The sequence below is a fragment of the Electrophorus electricus genome, chromosome 12 (genome assembly GCF_041902795.1).
Source record: "Electrophorus electricus isolate QZ-2024a chromosome 12, ASM4190279v1, whole genome shotgun sequence".
In the NCBI taxonomy this organism is placed as follows: Eukaryota; Metazoa; Chordata; class Actinopteri; order Gymnotiformes; family Gymnotidae; genus Electrophorus; species Electrophorus electricus.
In genome coordinates, this window is record NC_137508.1 from 28,251,307 (window position 1) to 28,274,072 (window position 22,766).

General features: G+C 44.8%; 1 protein-coding gene across 3 annotated transcripts in view; it reads right to left on the reverse strand.

The window, feature by feature from the left end:
* galntl6 (polypeptide N-acetylgalactosaminyltransferase like 6) overlaps positions 1-22,766 on the reverse strand; it is a 155,143-nt gene that overhangs the window by 97,114 nt on the left and 35,263 nt on the right. For all 3 annotated transcript variants that reach the window (XM_035531306.2, XM_035531305.2, XM_035531307.2), the window contains exons 4-5: positions 20,170-20,308; positions 17,039-17,205 (exon numbers count right to left, since the gene is read on the reverse strand). In XM_035531306.2, coding sequence (XP_035387199.1) covers positions 17,039-17,205; positions 20,170-20,308 — 306 coding nt within the window. The remainder of the gene's footprint in view (positions 1-17,038; positions 17,206-20,169; positions 20,309-22,766) is intronic.

The following is a 22,766-nucleotide window of genomic DNA, read 5'->3' on the forward strand; positions in this document are numbered from 1 at the left end:
GGGAGGCACATATGGAAGTTTAAGCATCTGCGGCATCTAATGTGAACTGTCACAAGGGCTGGATGCCATTAAACGTGACAGGACCCTCTGTAGTGGTGCCACAACGCCCAGCTAAATGCCATCTGGCGTCAAACTACATTAGTGATGCCACATTACGCCAGACACGGTATGAATACTTTACTCCTCCAGATTTGCAGATCTTGCAGTTTACTGATGCAATGAACTATTATTTGCTTGACAAGTACATCTGTTTATTAAAAAAACCTTCAAACTAAAGATCACCCATGCAGCTGTAGCACATTTCTTTGGGGTTATTCTCACTGACTACTGATATCTGTCATGTAGGGGTCATGCCACACACGTCAGTGAAAAATGCTTTGCCATCTGTAAGAATTAGTGGTTGAGTAGAGGGTGGGCAAGATCCCCGCGAGGGAGAAAAGTTGGGCGCTGTCCGCAGTGCTGAAACCACCCGTCCCTGGGCATTTCAGCACCCGTGTGACGGACACGTAGCAAGGCGGGGTGCAAGTGGGACTACACGTGGCTTGGTCGCCAACGTTACAAGAGCGGTGTGACAATGACCAATGACATGGAGGTGAGGGAAAGCAGAGCACTCATGTCTCCTGCAGCCTCTCTCCGAGAAGACGCTGGAGACACTGTCCCTGAGGACACTTCATTCTGCTACAGTACCTGCAAGGACCTGACTGGTGCTGTCCAGTGTAAACCTGCTGAATTTAAATTGGTCCCCAAAATCAGTGGTTTTGTGTGTGTGGTTAGTTTTTTTGTTCAGCCAACACAAGTCCTAAAAGTGCTTCATACATAAGTGACTGTGGCATAAGTAGATTTTACATGTACAATAGTGTAATGTACTATGTACTTATAATAGTACCGAAACAGTACTGGATGGATTACTCTGCTGCAAAATGTGCATAAATATGAATATATAAAAGTAAAATGTAAATATAAGAAGCAAAAAAAAGAACAGCAAAGCAAAGCAATGCCCTATACAACTGATGATAGTGAAAAGAAAATTATACGTTACTGGTACCAGTGTTACAATAAGCCAACCAGTATTGACATGAAAATTATAGGTGTGTGATTTTTTTGTTTTTTCCCCCTTTGTCTCTGAGCTGGTTGTCGATGTGTCTACACCACTGAGGGACACGTGGAACGAGACGACAGCACATAGGCGTCTGCAGTGAGGCGATCGCTGGCCCTGTAACTGCCGCTCTGTTACTGCTGTAGGCAGAGATGTCACTCTGAGACAGGAGAGCAGCTCCACACATTAGTTTGATCACCCAAGCCTCCTGTTTGGTGATTAAAGTACACCAAAGTGCCGTTTCCCTCCGGCCCCTGCTCCACGCTGGCCACTGGGGGCCTGATAGTGGAGCTCTTTATAGGCCTGCCGCAGAAGGCCAGCTGTTCCCCTCCCGTTAGGAGCTGCTCCTTTTCAGCGGACCTCACCGGCTGACAGATGCATCACAGAGGCCTGTCGCCTCATTAAGCCTCAGGCGCATTGCTGTGGACGGAGAGGAACCAGGCAGCGGCTGCATTAATCCCACTGCTAACCTGTCTAGATGAATAATACATCGGCCCGCCAGACAAATGTTAAACAAAGTAGGAGCAGACAACAGCTCACAGCAGGAGAGGGTCAGGAGGACGGTGTCTCCTCCAGGAAGCAGAAAGCCTTTCTCTCTTTGTGCTGAGCTCAAACGCGTTTGGAGACCGAGAAGGATCCTCCAGGATGGGTCGCCCCTGTCTGTTTGAGCTGTGCAGAATAGATTTTCCTCCTTCACAATGAAACACTCGGCTGCTTCACTCCTCTCTGATCTCTCTTAGTCTGCAGCAATGCAGGTGCCTGCAAGCTCTCAGTATAAAATAAACAAGGTCTGGTTGAAATAAACCTTGGATGAAACCTTGGATGTTATGCAGTATGAAACACTGCATGAAACCTACTATGTACCTACTATGAAACCTAGTATGTAACTTTGTATGAAATCTGCTATGAAGGATCTTTGAGACTCGAGGACAGCACAACTCAGGCATGTGCTGGATTGATTTTCTGGACGCAGCCGGCTGAGCTCTCCGAGGGGCGCCCACCCCGAGAGCCGTTTCCTAACACTATAATTAGTTTTAGGACAAGTAAACGTGCCGGGTTCTCTGGGGATCTGCTCTCCATCACTGGGTCAAGACACCAGGGTGAGAATCATGAGCAATCGTTATCACCAGGGGGCAATAGTGAGTTGTACCTCATCACAAGACAAAGGATCATGAAGAAAACTCAGAACTGGCTGTAGCTATGGTAATATTGCTAGGGCAAGTATAATGTTGTTACAACAGTTTTCATAACCATTGAGTCCAAGTCTAACTCAACCAGAAGAAATGACAGATTTCATAATGTTCAACTCATACTAAATGAATGAGGCAAGAAAGACTTAGGACTAATGAGTCACCTGTTATTGTTTGACTTTCAGAGCTGGATCATCATCTTACTTTCCGAGTTATAGGAAAACATTGATCTTAAGGTTTAAGGCTCATGCACACTTCTCACGACCTTCGCCCTATACCCATAATACACACGCTAAAGACAAACTACAAAACCCATAATACACACCCTAGAGACAAACTACAAAACCCATAATACACATGCTGCAGACAAACTACAAAACCCATAATACACACACTAGAGTCAAACTACAAACCCATAATACACATCCTGGAGACAAACTACAAAACCCATAATGCACACACTAGAGTCAAACTACAAAACCCATATTACACATGCTAGAGACAAACTATAAAACCCATAATACACACTAGAGACAAAGTACAAAATCCATAATACATACACTGGAGACAAACTACAAATCCAATAATACACACATTGGAGTCGGTGAAGAAGGAATACTACAGAGTATTCCTTCTTCACCGAGGGAGAACATTACAGGGTGAAACACATCAAGCTTCAAGGCCCATATATGACAACGTCTGGCATGTACAATGCTAGCATTCAGTATCCCTGTGCTCCTGGAACCATTACGAGCTAACGAGAGACATAGTTAATGAGCACTGTGCTAACAGCGCAGAGAAGGAACACAAAGGCAGACCTTGCACAGGGCACAAGCTTCAGCAGATACTTGTGCTCATAATTCATGGAAACCTCATCATAGTAAAATCTGCTGAACTGCACACGGCACTTATTAGCAAATAGTCGACCCGATGTCGTGCTAGGAAGGCTTCACTGTCTAAACTGCTGTTGTGTCATTGGCTTGCTACTGCCAGGTGTGCACACACAGCTCTGTGGAGGCTCTGTGTGCTCACACCACACTCACCACATTCAGGCCACAACTGGGAGATGGTGGAACAGCTGAACCTGCAAAACACCAGAACAGACGCCCTCTGACCCCGGGACTCGTTTGGCCTTAGTCTAAACAACCCAACAAAAAACAAAAAACAAATAGTGAAAAAACACATGTGGTTTAGACAGTTCATTAATAGGTCAAAATTCAAACCACATTTACCTCCTGGAACAGAACAGCAAAGAAGTTCAAAAAAACCCAACCAAACAAAAGACTAAGCAGGATAGTGCTTTGTTTGGGGTTATTACATGTCTTTAACTGTCTGACATTAAGACGAATTGTCAGAAATGTAATTTTATCATATCACTGATCTTTGAAAGGTTTAATGCCTGTGAAATGTTTAAGGCAGAATATTAAAAGCAAGCACGGAGATATTATCAAGATTATATACAATTATAAAGACGATGACACATCCATCTAATAGTATCAGATGTGTGAGGTCTTTGATTACAGTCGTGAGGAATGAGGGAAATTCTCATTTACATGTGTAATGTCACGGAGATGGGCGCTTCCAGTTACGTGGCGATTGAGATGCTTTCTCGGATATGAAGTGACAGTTACCGTCCTCATAGTTCCTTCATGGTGTGAAAGCTTCTCACATTCCTACAACATTGTTACTGAGTTGAAATGACTGCTGTCTGCTTATTCAGAGAACAAAACCCGTAACAGGTAGTGTCACGGTTCAAGTTCCTTGGCTAGCTTCAGTTGTAGTCATCACGTGGATAACAAGCAATCACTCATTCAGACTCATACGATATGGCCAGCTTTGCATAAGAAGATTTCATAGTAAATGAAAATTGGATACAGCCACAACTAAGTTATATGGAGCATTAGCATTAGCTGAAGTGTTGAAACTCAGGTGTGTTGCCATGGTAAAATGTACGTGTGTGAAAAGCTGCTTCACTGAAAAGCATCTCAGTAGATAAGAGTGGAAGCGGAGCATTTGCAAATTAATTTAAGGGCATTGCATGACTGTGTGTGCAGGTAACACCTGCCGTTTGACATGAAAGGTACAGAAAGGGTTTAGATACAGGCAGTAATACGTATGTTTACCGCACAGCCCGGCTGAGTGCTTTCTGCGTCTCTACAAGTTTTGCTCTGTACCCACATCTAATTAACAGACCCCTGCCTGAATAATATCGATAGTCACCTCCACTTTTATTATCACTGTCAGTTGTCATCTGAGAAATTAATTAAAAATCCAATTAGCAAGACTCCTAAATATAGCAATCACTCCACAGCACAGCCGTGCCATGGCTGACAGCCTGTAGCAGACTGGGTGAGCATGGGAGTGGGATTGGGGGTGTTGGTGGAGGGACGAGAGGGGGATCCGTCTTACACAGACAGGGTCGGACTACGCCAGTGACAGCAGGCTTGTTAAACACAATCACACAGGAAGATGTCGGGGAGTTTAATAAGAACTGCTAGAAAAGACCTGTAAGCAGCAAATGAGGATAAGACATCTGAAAAAATATCTGATCAAAAGTCTGAACATGCAGAACGGGATTCTAAAAGCTACATTATTCACCGGGGCCGGAGGAGGGGAACGCGGAAGCCTGGCTGCCATGTTCTGTGGAAAGCTTCACTCATCTCCTGGAAACCAGGCGCTTTTGAAATGCATATGAGTTTGAAGCAACAGATCTCACTCTGGTTGGTATTCAAGTAAGTACAAAGACCTCTATTTCGGTTAAACATAGTCCAAATTATGGTCTCCTGTCCAAATTATGCTGTCAGAGTGAAATACCTCAAAGGAGGTAAAAACATCTTCATCGGTTCAGGAGATGAAGTTTGCTTTCAACACAACCATCCCCCACGCCACACAGATAATGATACAGCAGACAAAATGTCCCCCACACGCACTACAGTACCATAAAAGAAATGTCACATTTGCACATAGCGAGGCGTGGTAGTTACCCATGGCTTTGTTGTGGACTAGCGAGAAGAGTGCTCACACTGGCCCTGGTTTCCAACACAATGATTCATCATGTTAGACTGTAACAAACGATCCCATCGCCCCCAGAGTGCCACGCTCATCCGTCTGCACAGTGGTGCCGAGTGTGGCCGTGACGGCCACGCCCTGGGAATACACCCGCGTGTCCCGCTAACCACAGCGCAGGCCCTCTCCTTGCTAGCCATCAGGACCCCTGAGGACCCCTCGCCACCAGGGGGCGCAGGGCCTCAGTACACTGCACACTGGTCCTGTGTGCACACGGATCACCATGAAGAACAGAGATGAGCTGCACGGTACCGACAGATCACACGTCACACACTGCACCGCTCAGACAGCACAGAACGACACCTAACAGCTTGACACCTCAATAAAAAACCTCGTCTGTCCTTTAATTGTCTTATATGCATCAAATCTGCAACAAGAGACAAGTTTGGAGAGAAGAATGTACACTATGGAGTAATAACACTTGTTTCCTTTTATATCGTGCTGATTTATTTTGATTTCACTCAACATATAATAAATGGTGTGTGTGTGTGTGTATATTAAATGATTCTAAAGACAGGACACTGTAAGGAACAGCTAGCAGAGACGTATAAGATGACGTCAGTGGAAACCCTGCAGTGCTGTAGTCATGCACACAGCACCACTAGCACAGAACAAAACAACCCCAGCAGTGTTGAGACGTCCACAGGAGTGGCGGGGCTAAGCAGGCCTGTGTGGTGAATCATTGTTCGGGCTTTGTGTGCTGTGCTCTCAGATGACACACTCTTCTCTGCCAAAGCGACATTAGCAGCTGGACCTACATCGCCGCTCAGTGCAACTGGTACTGTTTGTAATCAGCAGCTCATTACGCAAGCAGTAGCATCCAGGACAGCACTGATCCACCCCAAGATGCAGCGCTGCTCGACGCTCCAGGTGTCACGCTGAACAGATGTTTACTGCAGCGCTTACAGCTGTGTTAGGTGCGGGCAGCCTCAGTGTATGTATTTTTCTCCCTAAGATATTCAATTTGGGCCACAAACCCAGGAGGCAATTTATTCTCCTGGCTCGATTTCAGTTGTCAATGCGGAGTGGAAGTAGAGTGTGATAAACCCTCCCCCCCTCCCCCCCACACACACACACAATGGTTTCAACCTCTTCCTGTTCAGCGAAGCAAGGTGCAAGTTCAGTCATTATGTTGGCGTGACATCCATCACGGCGCCTTTCTCGCGCCCACGTGACAGCCAACGTTGCTCTACGGAGACGCCACTCTGTTTCTCCCAGCCAGTAATGGCTTTGTGCTGAGTAGCAGCACAGATTGCTCTAAATGGAGAATAATTTCTGCCCATTCTTCAGTGGAACAAGGGGCTCTGTAAATTATAGGTGCTTTTTGTTTGGAACGGCAATGTTCTCCTGACATCCCCTCTTTCTCAGAGCCTGGAGGGAATCGATGTGCAGCAGTGATATGATAATTGCGAAGGGCCTCCTCCCAGGCAGCTGCTCCTGAAGATAACCTGCCTTCATTTCGAGATTCGAGGACAATCTCGTTAGGGGGTCTCTCTCTCTCCAAAGCCGAGCTGATAGGGGCCACCACACTGGGAGGCTGGTGGGCAGGAGCCAGACTTTGCTGAGTGTGATGTTCTGCGTAGTAGTAGTTAGCTCTTATCACTGAGGACCATCCCATTAGAAATGTAGCATCGATTCCCATAATGGCTCCCCCACAGAAACTTGGTGAAGAGCTCATAGTTTTGGAGGAATTGCAGTGCTGTTTTTTAAAAAACCTTATGACACTTGCATGGCATTAAGAAACAACAAGTCTGCCTGAATAATCGTGTCTAGAACCCTTGGTTACAGCACAATGCTGCTGTGAGTCACCGAACACTGGCGAGCTCTGTGAGAAGACATCTATGGACCATCTCCAACAACAGACGTCTAATACCTGCCGTTGGTGTGGAGGCAGGCAAGCTTGCCCTGCTGCTACCAACTACTACTTTGTAGGCCCAGCATGTTGTCTGGGAGGCGAGGAAACGACCAACAGAGGCAGAGTTCTGGTAATGATGCAAATAATGGAGGCACTATTGCAGAAATGATGGATTAATGGCTGCAGCTTTTTAAACAGACTAGCTGCTGATCGCCATAATAGGAGTCTCAGCACTGAATATTTCATCGCCCCCCGATGGCCAGAGAAATGGGCTACCTGAACACCCTGGCGTGGGAAATGGATGTATCTTCACTTTAAATGTGTCCTTCCAACCTTTTCAGCAGGGTCCCACCATCACATGGACTTTCCCATAATGCTCTCCATTAGGGGGCAGCCAGTGTGAAGCATGTCCAATCTGCATGGCTGTGGGCTCTGTGCTGAGAGACTGCAGACTCATGACAAATGCAGAATGACTGAATAATTCAGATGAACTATTGACAAGCAGCTACTGATGGAAGCATTATGTCAGGTTGTGCTAGAGGCAAAACACGGCTTGGGATTCCTCTGCACTGCCAAACCCAACACACCGGCTTGCAACCCCTCACTGACTCTCTCTGACTCCTCACTGACTTTCTCTGACTCCTCACTGACTCTCTCTGACTCCTCATTGACTCTCTCTGACTCCTCACATACTTTCTGACTCCTCTTTGACTCCTCTCTGACTGTGTCTGCCTCTTCACTGATGTTCTGACTACTCACTGACTCTCTCTGACTTCTCACTGACTCTCTCTGACTCTTCACTGACTCCTCACAGACTTTCTGACTCCTCTTTGACTCCTCTCTGACTGTGTCTGCCTCTTCACTGATGCTCTGACTACTCACTGACTCTCTCTGACTCCTCACAGACACTCTCTGACTCCTCACAAAGTCAAATGTGAACAAAGGGAGAGAGAGTTAAATGCTACTTGAAAAGAACTGTGGCCCAAAACACCTGAATATCCTGACTTTTACAACCTGAATATTCTGACTTTTACAGCCTGAAGACCCTGACCTTTACAACCTGAATACCCTGACTTTTACAACCTGAATATCTTGACTTTTACACCTGAATATTCAGACCTTTCCTGATTTGTAACACATAGTGTCAGGGTGTGCAGACAAAGCGAGACCACTTGATGTCATACTAAGTAAGAAGCAAATAAGAATAAGAAATTGCTAATCTGTAATCTGTAATCTTTTGTGTGTCTCAAGGTGATGACATTAGAGTTATTCAGGAACCAGACCAGAGTCAGATCTGGGAACTCTGGGTTAACCCCAGCCCCAAAGCCTAAAGCAAGCTTCTATAACCCTAATTTCTAGGGTCAGAGCTCTGGATAGTTGAACATTTTTGCTACACGCACTTCTCCATCACAAAGAACTCTAACTCACCTCACACACTTAATCGGTTGACTCTCCGTACAGGAGTTCAAGTGTGTGTTTGGGGCAGAAAAAACAGTAAACACCGCGATACCACACTGCATCAGGGGAAGCTCTCGCTCTGAGTGGGACAGCATGAAGCCGTCTGGTGGAGTGACTGGCAGGAAGTGAAGAGGAGCCCCCAGCCTCTCCCTTCGGTGGGTCCAGGATGAGCGATGGCCCAGCTCAACATTCCTCTATCGATCAGTACCGCATCTCGGAAGGATGCTGTCCTGTCAGTGCAGAAAGCGCACCCGGGCCATGAGATAAGGCTCCCCAGAGCTGGAGACAGAACACGCCCCTCTCCAGGGACGCCACCATGGACGTCCTCACCCTCCTTCTGGCCCAGGCTGCAGCGGAGAACAAGCTTGACAGTTTTAGAGCTCCCACGGCAGAGCTGAGACGGCACGAGGAACAGACTGCAGAGGACATATTCACCAGGATCAAATGGCTGTTCCTGTGAGTGGAAAGTTGCTTGAAAAATGAACTCTCAGCTACCACTGTTCCAACTGGGTTTTTTTTCTAAATATAACTAAAGTGAATTCTGGATAGAGTAGAACACACACAGAAACACAAGCACCCAAACCTACGTGTGTGAAGATTTTGGTTAAACTGACCACCACCCACATTGTAGAGTACACAGCTAGTAAGGACACAATCGTGAAATCAAATGAAGCTCCCAGAAGCAAAAGCTTCCTATCTGACGCGCGGAGTGTGTGGCGCAGTCGGAGTGTGTGGCGCGATGCCGCAGAGTGGCGGGGAGAAGGTGTGAAAGTGAGATAAGCCTCTGCCTGGAGGGGACTGGACCAGAGGTGTGTGGCAGTAAGAGGCCTGAGCTCTCGCTCATTGTGTGTTTCTATTGGGCGAGAAAGGCACGTGCTAGCCCCGCCTCCCTCCGCACGGTGCACAGAGGTGCCATATTGGGTGCAAAGAGTTTTGGAGAATCTGTGTGATATCTGGGATGCTAGCCAGGGAACAAAAGGCCAAAGAGTTGAATCGAATCCTGAAAGAACTGAATCCTAAAAGAACAGAATCCTAAAGGAATCAAATCCTAAAAGATATCTCTGGAGTCACAGGAAATGAGGACCCTTACTCTTGATAACCGCATGCCTGTGACTCTGAAACCGCTGTTGAAAAGGCCCCAACACACGAGCTCAAAACACTATAAAAACTTCAGGGTTTTTCCTTTTTTAAGTATTATATTGGTAACATGTCACTGTTTTGATTTCCCATTCACTTCCTTTAATGCAATCAAAGACTCGTTACAATGGCAACAGCCTATAGAGTCACTAACACTACATACACTACACACACTACAATAGTCTACATTTCTAACAGTGCACTACATGCCTGGAATTACATATAGAATAATTAATGAAACTGTCATATGACATCAAAAATGAGTGATGGTTTGAGAATATCTGATCAATTTCATACTCTGGGCAGCAAACACCCTTATCTGTCTGCGTCCAAACCAGGTGCATCCATCAGACCCCAAACGAACCTTCATTTGCATTTACATACTAACATATCCTGGCTTGATTGGTGATTGGGATACTTGGCCAATATCTCAGTCTGTCAATCTAGTGACCATAGAGAGGCAGAAGGAAAGAGGCAGAGCCTAAACTGGGAAGCGAGAGAAGACAGCAGAAACGTGGAAAAGAGCTTGGCTTTAAAATGCAGATGGACACAGTGCACCTTAGTAGCCTCAAAACTGAGAAAACAACTCAAATAAAATAATGTCTGCGGTTCAAACTGATGAAAATCACCACACTCACTAGTTATTTTAATATTTAATTAGTTTAAGATCCAAGGTTGAGACTTTTCAGAAAATTTCAAATGTATGTCGGCACTATTCAAACTGAATTACCGCTCATTGATATTACTATTAATATTTTCGAATTTTCTTGTTCTTACTAATACTGTGGTTGATAATTGACACTCACGATTATTTAAGCTAAAATCAACATTTTTCAGGTTGTAAACATGGAATGCAAATATAGTGACTCAGATCTCAGATCATGCAGCAAAAGTGAAATTTAGGAATAATGAACCTGAAGATGAAATCCACATATGATGAATAATGAACCTGAAGATGAAATCCACATATGCATACTGAGTGAACGCCAACTATTCTGAGCTAAAAAGTGTCAGTTTTGCACAGCCAATGGTGTCCAGTCTGAGACTGCCTAACAAGTGCTACAGTGTGGAGAGGCTCCACCCTTTAGGTTTGCTGGTCAGGTCGGGCCTTTATGAGTATTGACAGCATTTCTGAGTCAGCTAACGAAAGGAATTCGATTTTTCCTTAAACGTCTGACACCACAGGGGAGCGAAGAGAGCAGAAGTGACTGAGAGTTCATCACTGTGTCTTTTACCCACTCAGATCTGTCCAATCTCAGGCCTCTCTGGTGAGTTTCTGCCATGCGCTTTATTCAAGGAAGCCTGTCAGAGACTTAACACCACCCACCTTAAACACCTCGCACATACACGCATCACAGCTCACCTTAAACACCAGCGACATACACCCATCATAGCCAAACCTAAAAACCACCCACATTACATCACAGCCCACCTTAAACTCCACCCACATAAACAAATTGTAATAATGCACCATATACAGACGATTAATTAAAAGGCTTCAGAAACACATTTTCAGTAGTTTCTCGCAACTCACACATGAGGGTGTCCAGAGAACGATGCCTGATTTCATTCACTCGTTGTTCTTTTTAACCCTTGTCTGTAGAGGGCACTAGCGAGTAATCTTCACCTGGTCCACGTCTGTTTAGGGCTTACTGTGCTCAAATTTAAACACTGCACACTTACTACTTATATTTAAAATATGATCACTTACATTTAAGACATTTTATTATTTAGCTTTATCGTAATAATAATAAACTTTGATATTGCCATATAAACTGCATACTAATGTTACATTAAACCAAAACCATTTTAATGAAATTTAAAAAAGTAGTACATTATGAATTTCATAAATAAATATTAGCCCTAGACATGCATATAGATGATCAAAACAGTGAGAACATTTCAACCTTGGCTACCGCTACCTGCAGGTAATGCTGACAGTTTGACCCTTTGACCCAGGGTGTGGTTTTCTTTGAAGAAAACTTGCTGGGTCAAATAAAAATAAAGAAGGAGTCCACGTGATCAGTAAACAAAGACTTCATTTATTCAGCAGGTCACTCTCATCGGGACAAACTTTGTCCACATTAGTCCAGACAATTATTCCAGCTGAATACAGAGACGGACTTGCTTTGATTAAGCTCAGAAACATCGATGAGCCTGTCTGACCCTGAAGGCAGCCATCTTTATGCCACATTCGTTACCCCTCAGAAGCCCAAGCTATTAGATAACACATTTTTTTTTTAGCACCAACTCATATATTGCTTTAGATTTTACCACTGCACACGGAACCGAGCAGCACACGGAACCGAGCAGCACACGAGACCAAACAGGACACGGAACCGAGCAGCACATGGAACCAAAGAGCATACGGAACTGAGCAGCACACAAAACTGAGCAACACACAGGACTGAGCAGGGATTCACAGCAGTGTCTGCTATTCATTTATCTTACAAGTAATTTAAAAGTAACCTTCAAAAGTTATATATCATAAAAATAAATACAAATGCTAAAGAAAACATTTCTAAAAATTTCCAACTGGACATTAATATCTGCAGTATTGAAAAAAGAAAGTACCCATGTAATCTCCAGCAGAGCTGAGTGAAGCAGTGTGCATTACCAGGTGTCAGCTCTGTGAACAGGTTTGGCTGATTGTAGTAATAATTCTGTCTTTAATTGCCAAGGACTCAAAGGGGTTTGGCATGTACGTCAGCCGGTGGCCTGCTGTGCACGTCACAATTCATTTGTCAAAACACTGTAGCTCTTGAGAAGAGCGTCAGCACAGAGCTGCGATCCTGCAGCACTTTGCCTCGCATGTACAGCTCGGCTCAGCGACACACTTCTGTGCTCCAGCAGGGAGCATGTTTAGACTGGTTTGCTCCTGTCATACACACAACATACACCAAGGTAATCATTCCTTGTCAAGGTGGGCCTGCATGTGTGTGTGTGTGTGTGTGTGTTTGTGTGTATGTACGTGTGTGTATGTGCGTGTGTATGCGCGTGCGTGCACGCGTGTGTGTGTCTGTGTGTGTGTGTGTCTGTGTGTATGTACGTGTATGTATGTGTGTATATGTATATGTGTGTGTATTTGTGTGTGTGTGCTGTGCGTGAGCATGCATGCGTGTGCGTGCATGTGTGTATGTATATCTGTGTATGTGTATATGCGCGTGTGTGTGTGTACGTGTGTGTATGTGTGTGTGCATGTGTGTGTATGTACGTGTGTGTGGCTGTGCGTGTGTGTCTGTCTGTATTTGTGTGTGTGTGTGTGTGTGTGTGAGTGTGTATGTGTGTGTGTGTCTGTGTGCATTTGTGTGTGTCTGTGTGTCTGTGTGTGTTTGTGTGTGTATGTATATGTGTGTGTGTGTGGTTGTGTGTGCATCTGTGTGTGTGTCTATGTGTATTTGTGTGTGTGTGTGTGTGTGTCTGACAGTAATCCCGTTACACTCCTCAGCAGAACACACACTTCACTGCCATCACTCCTTTGTCTTCCTGAAAAACCTTCATCCCGAAACACTAGCGGCTGTTTCCATGGCTGAAGTCTGACACCCAGCCCTGTAGACCGCTGATGTGCAACCATGACATGGTGTGACGAGAGAAGGTGACGCACCATGCAGAGAGCATGCTGGAAAGACACACCATTTCCTGGCTCAGTCATAAAATGTAAGGGGCTTAACCTCATCATTACATCATCGTGACATCATGATGACATCCTGCTGTGGTTCAGGGATTGATTTCTTTGCTTTAAAAAGTTGATTTGGTATGTGTGTGTGTGTGTGTGTGTGTCTGTGTGTGCATGTGTGTGCGTGTGTGTGTGTGTGTGTGTGTGTGTGTGTGTGTGTGTGTGTGTGTGTGTGTGCGTATGTGTGTGTGTGCGTATGTGTGTGTGTGTGTGTGTGTGTGTATGTGTGTGAGTGTGTGTGTGTGTGTGTGTGCGTGTGTGTGTGCGTGTGTGCGTATGTGTGTGTGTGTGTGTGTGCGTATGTGTGTGTGTGTGCATGTGTGTGTGTGTGTGTGTGTGTGTGCGCGCACGCAGGACTAGTTTTCCGTACCACACTAATTAATGCCTAATTAATGGCACAGAATCTGACATGCCAGGTAAGTCTGGCCAATATTCACCAGATTCAGCTCCCTGAAGGACAGAACAAATGCAGGACGCTCGTCCCGCTCAGCGGGACTGAGCTCGCTTCCCTGAGCCCATATGTCAGGCCCACCAGCCCGCTCTGTAAACCTCCACTGGCTGGAGGGCATCTGTTCTCCCAGAAACAGTTGCAGGTCACCGCACTGTTTCAAACACATTATCCTACAAGTGCTGCACGACTCACAAACAGCCCATGTAGTAATAACAGATACTCAATTAGTCTGTAGAAAGAATTAATGTTGACTTGCATGTGTTCAAATATCCGACTCAGGATGGATATCATCTTCCATGCTGGCAATTTAACGTCAGTCTATTAGAACGCAGTGTGAAGTTAAACTTTAATCATTTTAATTATATGTTCTAATGAAATGTTATCTATTAGCGTAGATGTGAGCAGTTTTGTAATCATTTCTGACCTAACATTTCAGCGTTTGTGAAACACACCAAGTGCAACTGTTTTGTTGTACTCATTTACTCATTATTTATTTAAGGAAACTCAGTAATAATATGAGCTTACTGTGACAGGATATTGTCATGGTTACAGGGTGACACAGTGAACTTCAGTAAAAAGGATAGAATTAACGAAATTCTAATGAATTCATTTTGCATTCGGTGTTTAATGCGAGGAACATTTCACATTAAGCTTTTCTAAACACCAAAGATTTAAAGGTTGAGCCAAAACTGACAAAATACTCAATAAAACCAAAACTGCTGAAGTTTGTGTTAGACACTAATGATAACATACCTAATATATAAAACGTATCTAATACATATTTATTCCTTTGTAGCACACACACCCTGTGTGTTGAATGAAGATTCTCTGTCATCATTAAATCATCTCAACCATCCAAATGTCAACGCATTCAATCTTAATATTAACACAGCATAACAATTTTAGACAATTTTTAAAAAATATCCCTGCTGCTGGTTATTCACAGTGAGCTTTATTCCCTGTTCAGGTCGCCGTGACGTTAATGTTAAGGACGTTTTCCTCATGTTTATGCAAAAAGAAGAAGCAGAATACTGGAGCAGTGACAATAACAATCCTGTGCTTAATGAGCCTTTGTTGCATTACAATGTTATGTTTTGTTCATTCTTTATCTTTAAGTGTTCCCGTTTCTTTCTGAGTATAGCAGCTTAGTTGCGCTTTCTGTAATGTGCTTTTTCCTATCGCACCTTCTGCAATGTGTTCTTTATTCCAGTAATGCACTGGTGAGACGTGGACCTACTTCGGCAGTGTGTGTTTAACCACGGGCATGTGAAGCCTTGCTTGCCCATCAGGGTGTTTTGTGTACAGTCCCCACTGTGTTTTATGCCCAATATTTGGGGCGCCATTAACCAATATAATCCTCAAAGTCACACCACCACCATGGCAAATGGAGACGAAGCCACAACAAATTCCACATCCCCATCAACTCTGAGAGACAGTCATGAGCAGGTCTTTACCCACAGAACAGAGACAGTCATGAGCAGGTCTGTACCCAGGGCACAGAGACAGTCATGAGCAGATCTGTACCCAGGGCACAGAGACAGTCATGAGCAGGTCTGTATTTTCTTCATAATGTATTGGGAGGTTTCTGTGTTATATATTTTGAAAGAGATTAAGCAGAATATACATCAAAGAACAACAGACATCCATGCTGGACTAAGGACAGCAGGAAGAAGCACGTGCACACCTTCTCCTGAATATTCCCTCGGTCTGTGTATGTTTGTTTATGAAGGACTGTGAAGTGACACACTGTCAGTCAAGACTCTCCGACACTACACTAACAACGGCTCCTTCTGTTTCTCTCTCTCCCTCTCTCTCTGCACAGAAGACTGATAGACTGAGACAGCCGTCCTGAAAGCTGACGTGTAGATAAGTACCAGGTGAGGCCTGCCAAAAGCAGATGACCTCCAGTGCAGTGTGTATGGAGACCGCAGACATATATATCAGCCGTGATGAGGTGACAGGTGCTTCTCCCAACAAGACCATGAGAGGACTGGGCACGTTTTTATGAATACAGGCCAGCTACATATGAGCGACGACTCACCTCATTTTTAATGCTTTCAAATGCTACTATTTAACTTCCTGTAAGAAGCAGAATTTTCAAGGAAAACAGAAAACAAATTTAGCAAAGGAATCATGATGTAATGTTCAATGAGCCGAATGTCACCAAATCAACTTTTTAAAGAACAAACAAATCAATTCCTGAACCAATGCAGGATGTCACGATGTCATGATGAGGTTAAGCCCCTCCCACTTCATGACTGAGCCAGGAAATGGTGTGTCGTTCCAGCATGCTCTCTGCATGGTGCGTCACCTTCTCTCGTCACACCATGTCATGGTTGCACATCAGCGGTCTACAGGGCTGGGTGTCAGACTTCAGCCATGGAAACAGCCGCTAGTGTTTCGGGATGAAGGTTTTTCAGGAAGACAAAGGAGTGATGGCAGTGAAGTGTGTGTTCTGCTGAGGAGTGTAACGGGATTACTGTCAGACCCACACACACACACACGCACGCACACACAACCACACACACACATATATACATACACACACGCACGGACGTACACACGTGCGCTCACACATGCACGCACGCACACGCACGCTCACGCACAGCACAGCACACACACACACGCAAAATCACATGCCTACACGATCACATGCATGCATGCTAACTCTACTTATTTTATCCCATTAGTCACAAAATGCAACATCTCTGTCTGAACAGTTGTCATTTTGAAACCCAAACCCTAACCCTAACCTTCACCCTAACCCTAACCCCCACCCTAACTCTAACCCCCACCCAAATCCAAACACTAACCCCAACCTTCACCCTAACCCTAACCCCCACCTTAACCCAAATGCTAACCCCCACCCTAAAGCCCACCCTAACTCTAACCCACACCCTAACCTTCACCCCCACCCTAAACCCCACCCTAACCCAAAACCTCAGAAAGCCAACAAAGATGACAGTGATTCAAAAGCTTCACAACATGCAGACTGACGTCAACAAAAATGGTCCTATAGAGTTTGTGCAGTGTGTCCACCGTACCTCTCTTATAAAGACAAACACGCAAACCCCAAAGCTCCAGGATGGAGGGAAACTCAACGTCCTACCTCGGTCACTGTGGTCGTCCACAAGAATGATCTCAGCGATGAGGCAGTCGGGCGTGCGGTTCACCACACTGTGGACGGTGCGCAGCAGGGAACTCCATCCTTCATTATGGAAGGGAATGATGATGCTTGTGTTGGGAAGATTCTCCAGGTACAGCTTCTGTTTACAGCTGCGCAAGACAAAGAAGTGGGGGGCATTTTAAAATATCAATCTATCACCATTACAGGGTTCGGTGTTTGTTTCCAGTATGGGGACTCTGTGTAGAACCTTCTACACCAGGAGCACATGGAGCAGTGTGGAGTGGACCAGTCGCACCTCCTGTCGTAAATCATCATCTGAGGAGGTCTGTTCCTCCCTCTGCTCCGCTAAAGCGTTCAGAACTCCACACACTAATTGACATTCAGCAAGCTGAAACTGCTGTACGGCGCGGTACTTTACGGCTCGCGCGCGTCGCTCTAATTCAATGACAAAGCCGACAAGCCGCCCATAATTTATCGCTCCACGGCAGCAAAGGTGCTAAGACAGCTCCGCTCTTCATTAGCGCCGTATATTTAGACGGCAGCTTAACGAAATAAAAGCAGACGTTTTATTTGGATGGTAAATTAAGAAAGCAGAGTGGTGCAGTAGAGGTAGCAAGCACTTTAACATCACTAGGCCAAACGGTGTCGTCCTGCACTGGCACAGGCTCACGGCATCTCTGCGTCTCTGTCAGTCTGGATAAGAGCATCTGCCAAAAGCCTTGAATGTAAATGTAAATGTAAAACGAATCTAGCAAATCAGATATTTTGCTTTTTAGGTAACATATTTTACCCACAGCAATGTAAGATTATTCTCTTGATTTCTAGATATTTTTAGATAAGTTATTTTTGGTAACTAATGAAATAAAATTATTTAATAATGAAATAAAATTATTTCCCTCCGCTGCCAATTTTTTTTCCTGTAAAATGATTCACTTCTTAAATATTATACTTTGTTCATGAAGGGTATTTTTGTCTTGGAAGAACGTCTATATTCTCCCTCCTGCCGTTCCCACGTCACACCCACAGCCGTGTCACCCTCGGTCGGTTACGTGCTCCGGTCAAACAGGGTCCCCCCAGCCTCCACACTGGGCTACTGAGTCACACAGTGGGATGTTTTCGCAAACCCGTCTGTTTCTGGATCAGTTGGTGCTTTTTAACACACAGCCAGAGCTCAGGAAGCAGAGTGGGATGACTGCTCCCAGATCAGCCAATGTGTGTACACGTTACGGAGCCCACACAGAGATCTGTATGCAAACAAAGGGAGATGGAAAAAAAAGGGCCCAAAAAACAGGCCCACCCCAGTAAAAAGGCCCGAATCCCATCTGCTGCAGTTTTCCGATGCACATCCATAAAGGTGCATTGTGTATCCAGGAGGAGGTCGGAAGCCTGTCCGTCCTGGGCACAAAGAAGGCGAGCGTACCATTCTTCTTCATCCATCGCTTTCCACAGAGGTCAATAGCTGTGGGCGTGTGCTAAGACAGGAAGATCTTTCATTATTGACGTGGCTGTAACGAACTCCAGCGCGCTGTGCGACTCGACCCGTAGGTGTGCTGAGTTATAAGTGGATTTGTTCTTGCCAGGGGAAAATCCATGACTGGAAAGGTGTTACCACGAGCAGCAAATGGTGCAGAGTGGTGAACCTTCTGAGAGCAATTAACATTCAGTCCATCAAAGAGCTCATTTAGCGAGCGAGGGCGTGAGAAACAAGGGCACCAGCTCTGGAGCGAGCTGATGACAGACTGCACACCTCTGCCTTTCACCTCTCTGTGACAGTCTGACTCTGACTGACAGTACAGTGAAGAACAAACTCCACAAAAAGTCAAAAATGCCACAAAAACGTCTCATTTTAGTTCAGTTCTAACAATGGGTGGGTTTCCAAATCTCTTGTTATTTTGATGAAAGAAATTGTCATTTAGTAAGATCTGCCCTCATAAAATGGCTGGAGTGAGAAAAAGGAAAGAAGTATAGAGCTGCAACACGTAACAACAACATAGCAAGGCAAACCATGCAGTGGAATACTCCAACACTGTGAAAAACAGGTAAAATCAGGGTCATGGCAACTCAGTTATTGTGTACGCTGGCGACCCAATTAAGGTGTACTGGGTAGACAGTTAATTAGAGAGAAAAGATGACAGAGCATGTCGCTAGGCAAACATGGTAATATATAATGAGACAAACTCCAGAATGTACTGACTTCAAATTCAGAGAAAGTACAAATTCCTACTACTGAACTGTGTAACTGACTTACTTGTGAAAGACATGTTTGCATTCTTTATTACAAATGCATATTGAGGACATCACTGTCCACACTGCATAGACACTAATTCCCTTTAAATGTAGAATGAACAAATGGAAACATCCCTATTTTAACAGGACTTTTACAAAAAGACTCTGAAAGACCGAAACACAGCATGTAATCAATATATATACAGTATATATGGTTCTGTGCGTGTATATATATCTAGTTCTGTGTGTGTATTCATTAATATAGTTACTTGTGGGTATGTGTAATTCTGGTACGTTGTGTGTATGTTTAACTCTGGTTCTGTCTCTGTGTCTGACCTAACTACACTAGTGTGAGGTGAACCTCCACAGAGATAAAGAACATCTGTACATAGACAAGACCTTGTACTAAACAATAACACCAGATATGATACAGGTGTGAGATCAGCGGGTCAAAATCAGACCCAATGAGGTCAGACTGAGACACTCCACTGTGCAGAGGGAGAACGGACATCTAGTCTTAATTAATTAGGCTTCATTCTCTACCTGCAGGCTGGGTTGATTTTTGTATTAAATTATGAGACCCATCACTTGACTTGAATATTTTACTATAAATTGCTTTTTCATACACTTCATCATTGTTGTTTTATTTGATTATTTTCTCCTGTTCTTTTTTTCGTGCAATTTTATTTTGTACTTTATCATGTAATACACTTTGTAAGCTTGTTTTACACAAAATTGATTATTATTATTATTATTTATTTGTTATAACTACACTGGGGAAAGAGCAGGGTCTACCAGCACAAGTAGTGAATGTTTTATGAGCTGCCATAATAAAAGTCTTGGTGACGTCATGCAGGGCTTGGGTCTGATTGGCCAGCTCTACTCACTTTGGGTGTCTGATGTCAGGAAGGGAGCGGTCCAGGGCGATGTTGTTGCTGACGTAGATATTAAAGCCGTTCTCTTTGTACACTGAGTCATCACACTCATCCTCGGCAAGTGGGAACGCCTTTCCCTGTTCTCCTTTACCTATAACACACACACACACGCACAGCATGAGTCACAGGTGTGTGTGTGTTTGTGTGTGTGTGTGTGTGTGTGTGTGTGTGTGTGTGTGTGTGTGTGCGCATGTGTCCAGGGCAGCTTCGACAAATGTCATCATTCTGGTCTTGTGTTTGTATACGTTACTGTATATGTATGTGTGTTAAATGTAAATCACTTAATTCACAGTGATGCTTGTCCTCTGTTGTTCTACTGTAATGACAGATCAGATATCAGTTACACTTGCATTAACGAAGACAGATCAGAAGGACTCGTAGAAAACACAGATGTCCATTACCAACGTCTTCTCAGTGCTGGCTGGCGTACGTAAGGGGTGCAGGACACCTACTCAGATCATCTAACTGTGTACTGTGCTTGGACTGCACTGAACAAAATGAGGCATTTCAGAATCAATACGCTAGTTCCAGTGCACACCTACACCTCTCTCCAGTGACAGTGCACAGCTACACCACTCTCCAGTGAGACAGTGCACACCTACACCACTCTCCAGTGAGACAGTGCACACCTACACCACTCTCCAGTGAGAGAGTGCACACCTACACCACTCTTCAGTGAGAGAGTGCACATCTACACCACTCTCCAGTGAGAGAGTGCACATCTACACCACTCTCCAGTGAGACAGTGCACACCTACACCACTCTCCAGTGAGAGGGTGCACACCTACACCTCTCTCCAGTGAGACAGTGCACATCTACACCACTCTCCAGTGAGACAGTGCACACCTACACCACTCTCCAGTGAGACAGTGCACACCTACACCACTCTCCAGTGAGACAGTGCACACCTACACCTCTCTCCAGTGACAGTGCACAGCTACACCACTCTCCAGTGAGACAGTGCACACCTACACCACTCTCCAGTGAGACAGTGCACATCTACACCACTCTCCAGTGAGACAGTGCACATCTACACCACTCTCCAGTGAGACAGTGCACACCTACACCTCTCTCCAGTGAGACAGTGCACATCTACACCTCTCTCCAGTGAGACAGTGCACATCTACACCACTCTCCAGTGAGACAGTGCACACCTACACCACTCTCCAGTCTCTGTAGGCCCCTGAGCTGTCTTGAATTAGCTCCAGTGTCACTAGTCACAGTGAAAATGCCTTATTAACACTGGAAAATAATCTTTCCTGATACCTAATGCCAAAAGGGTAGAAATTTTTTATTGAAAAAGTTTAAACTTTGAAAAGTTTAAACAAATTGACAAAATTGACAAAGCTAGTCATGCATGAGATGTGTGCAGTGTATTAAAATTGTTTATTGAATTGATATACACACCTGATGATTCTGTGCTGGGGCTAGAGCTGTGTTCATTCTGTGTATTTCTAAATCCTCTGAGAAATCGTCTCATGGGAGACTGATTTCAAAACAAACCATCATCACACCCACCCAATTAATTCATTTTGACAGATCTTTTGTGTGATGTACGAAAATCACACCGACTCAAAAACAAACGTCACAGTGCGGGACTTCCCCTTTGATGTGGAGAAAAATGGAAAGTTTTCAAAACAAACCACGAAAAAATCAAAACAAGTGCTTCACTTAATCAGAGTTGAAAATGCAGCGCGACTTTGCATTAGTGCAGAAGAGCCTCCCTCTCCACATCTGTCCTTTCACACGAGAAGAGGGAGAACTGAGAAACAGAGGAGAGAGATGAGAAGTTTTTGAAACGGTATGATCACGTTTCACGCGGAAGGCTCTTCCGGCTCGACTAATGAGAGCACTCTGTCAGCACGTTACAGGCAGGTGCCATTCATTCATCTCACAAAACACTGCGCCTATAACAAGCTCTTTCTCTGACATCTAGCATGCGTACCCCCCGTGTGTGTGATAACCTCCTCCCCTCGGTGCGCCACACGTAAGTCTGGCCAAAGTCATTTCTCCATGTGCATAATTACAGTACCCTTGCTCTCACTCCTCCAGCCGATCTCTCAAAGGAAACATAAAGAGAAAATCTGAATCATAACATTAATTTATGCATTTCACACCCCCACACACCACCCTTCCAAGCCTGCTTTCTCTTTATTTTCCACTAAAAAAACGGGGGTTTCACTGAAATAATGCCAAACTGTAACAACAATATTTTCCAGATGACTACACCGACTCCTAAACAGCGAGCTCAGAGCCGGTTTAACGGGAGTCTCTGCTGAGGTGTCGTTTATCTCTTTAGGAAGCAGGAATTTCAGGTGTGTGTGTTTGTGAGGAATTAGCCCACAGGCACAGAATCGTGTCGTACAACAAAACATGTTCCAATGTGCCATAAATACAAATTACTGATACAGAAGCAAAATAAAACTAGCTTTCAGCTCCCTGCGCGTGTAGCGCTGTTAGCTGCTGTTCAGAAATCAAACGCTTGATCAATTGTGCTGGGACTGTTAGGTCTTCACGCCAATCACACCTTCACTGGTCTCAAGCCCCGA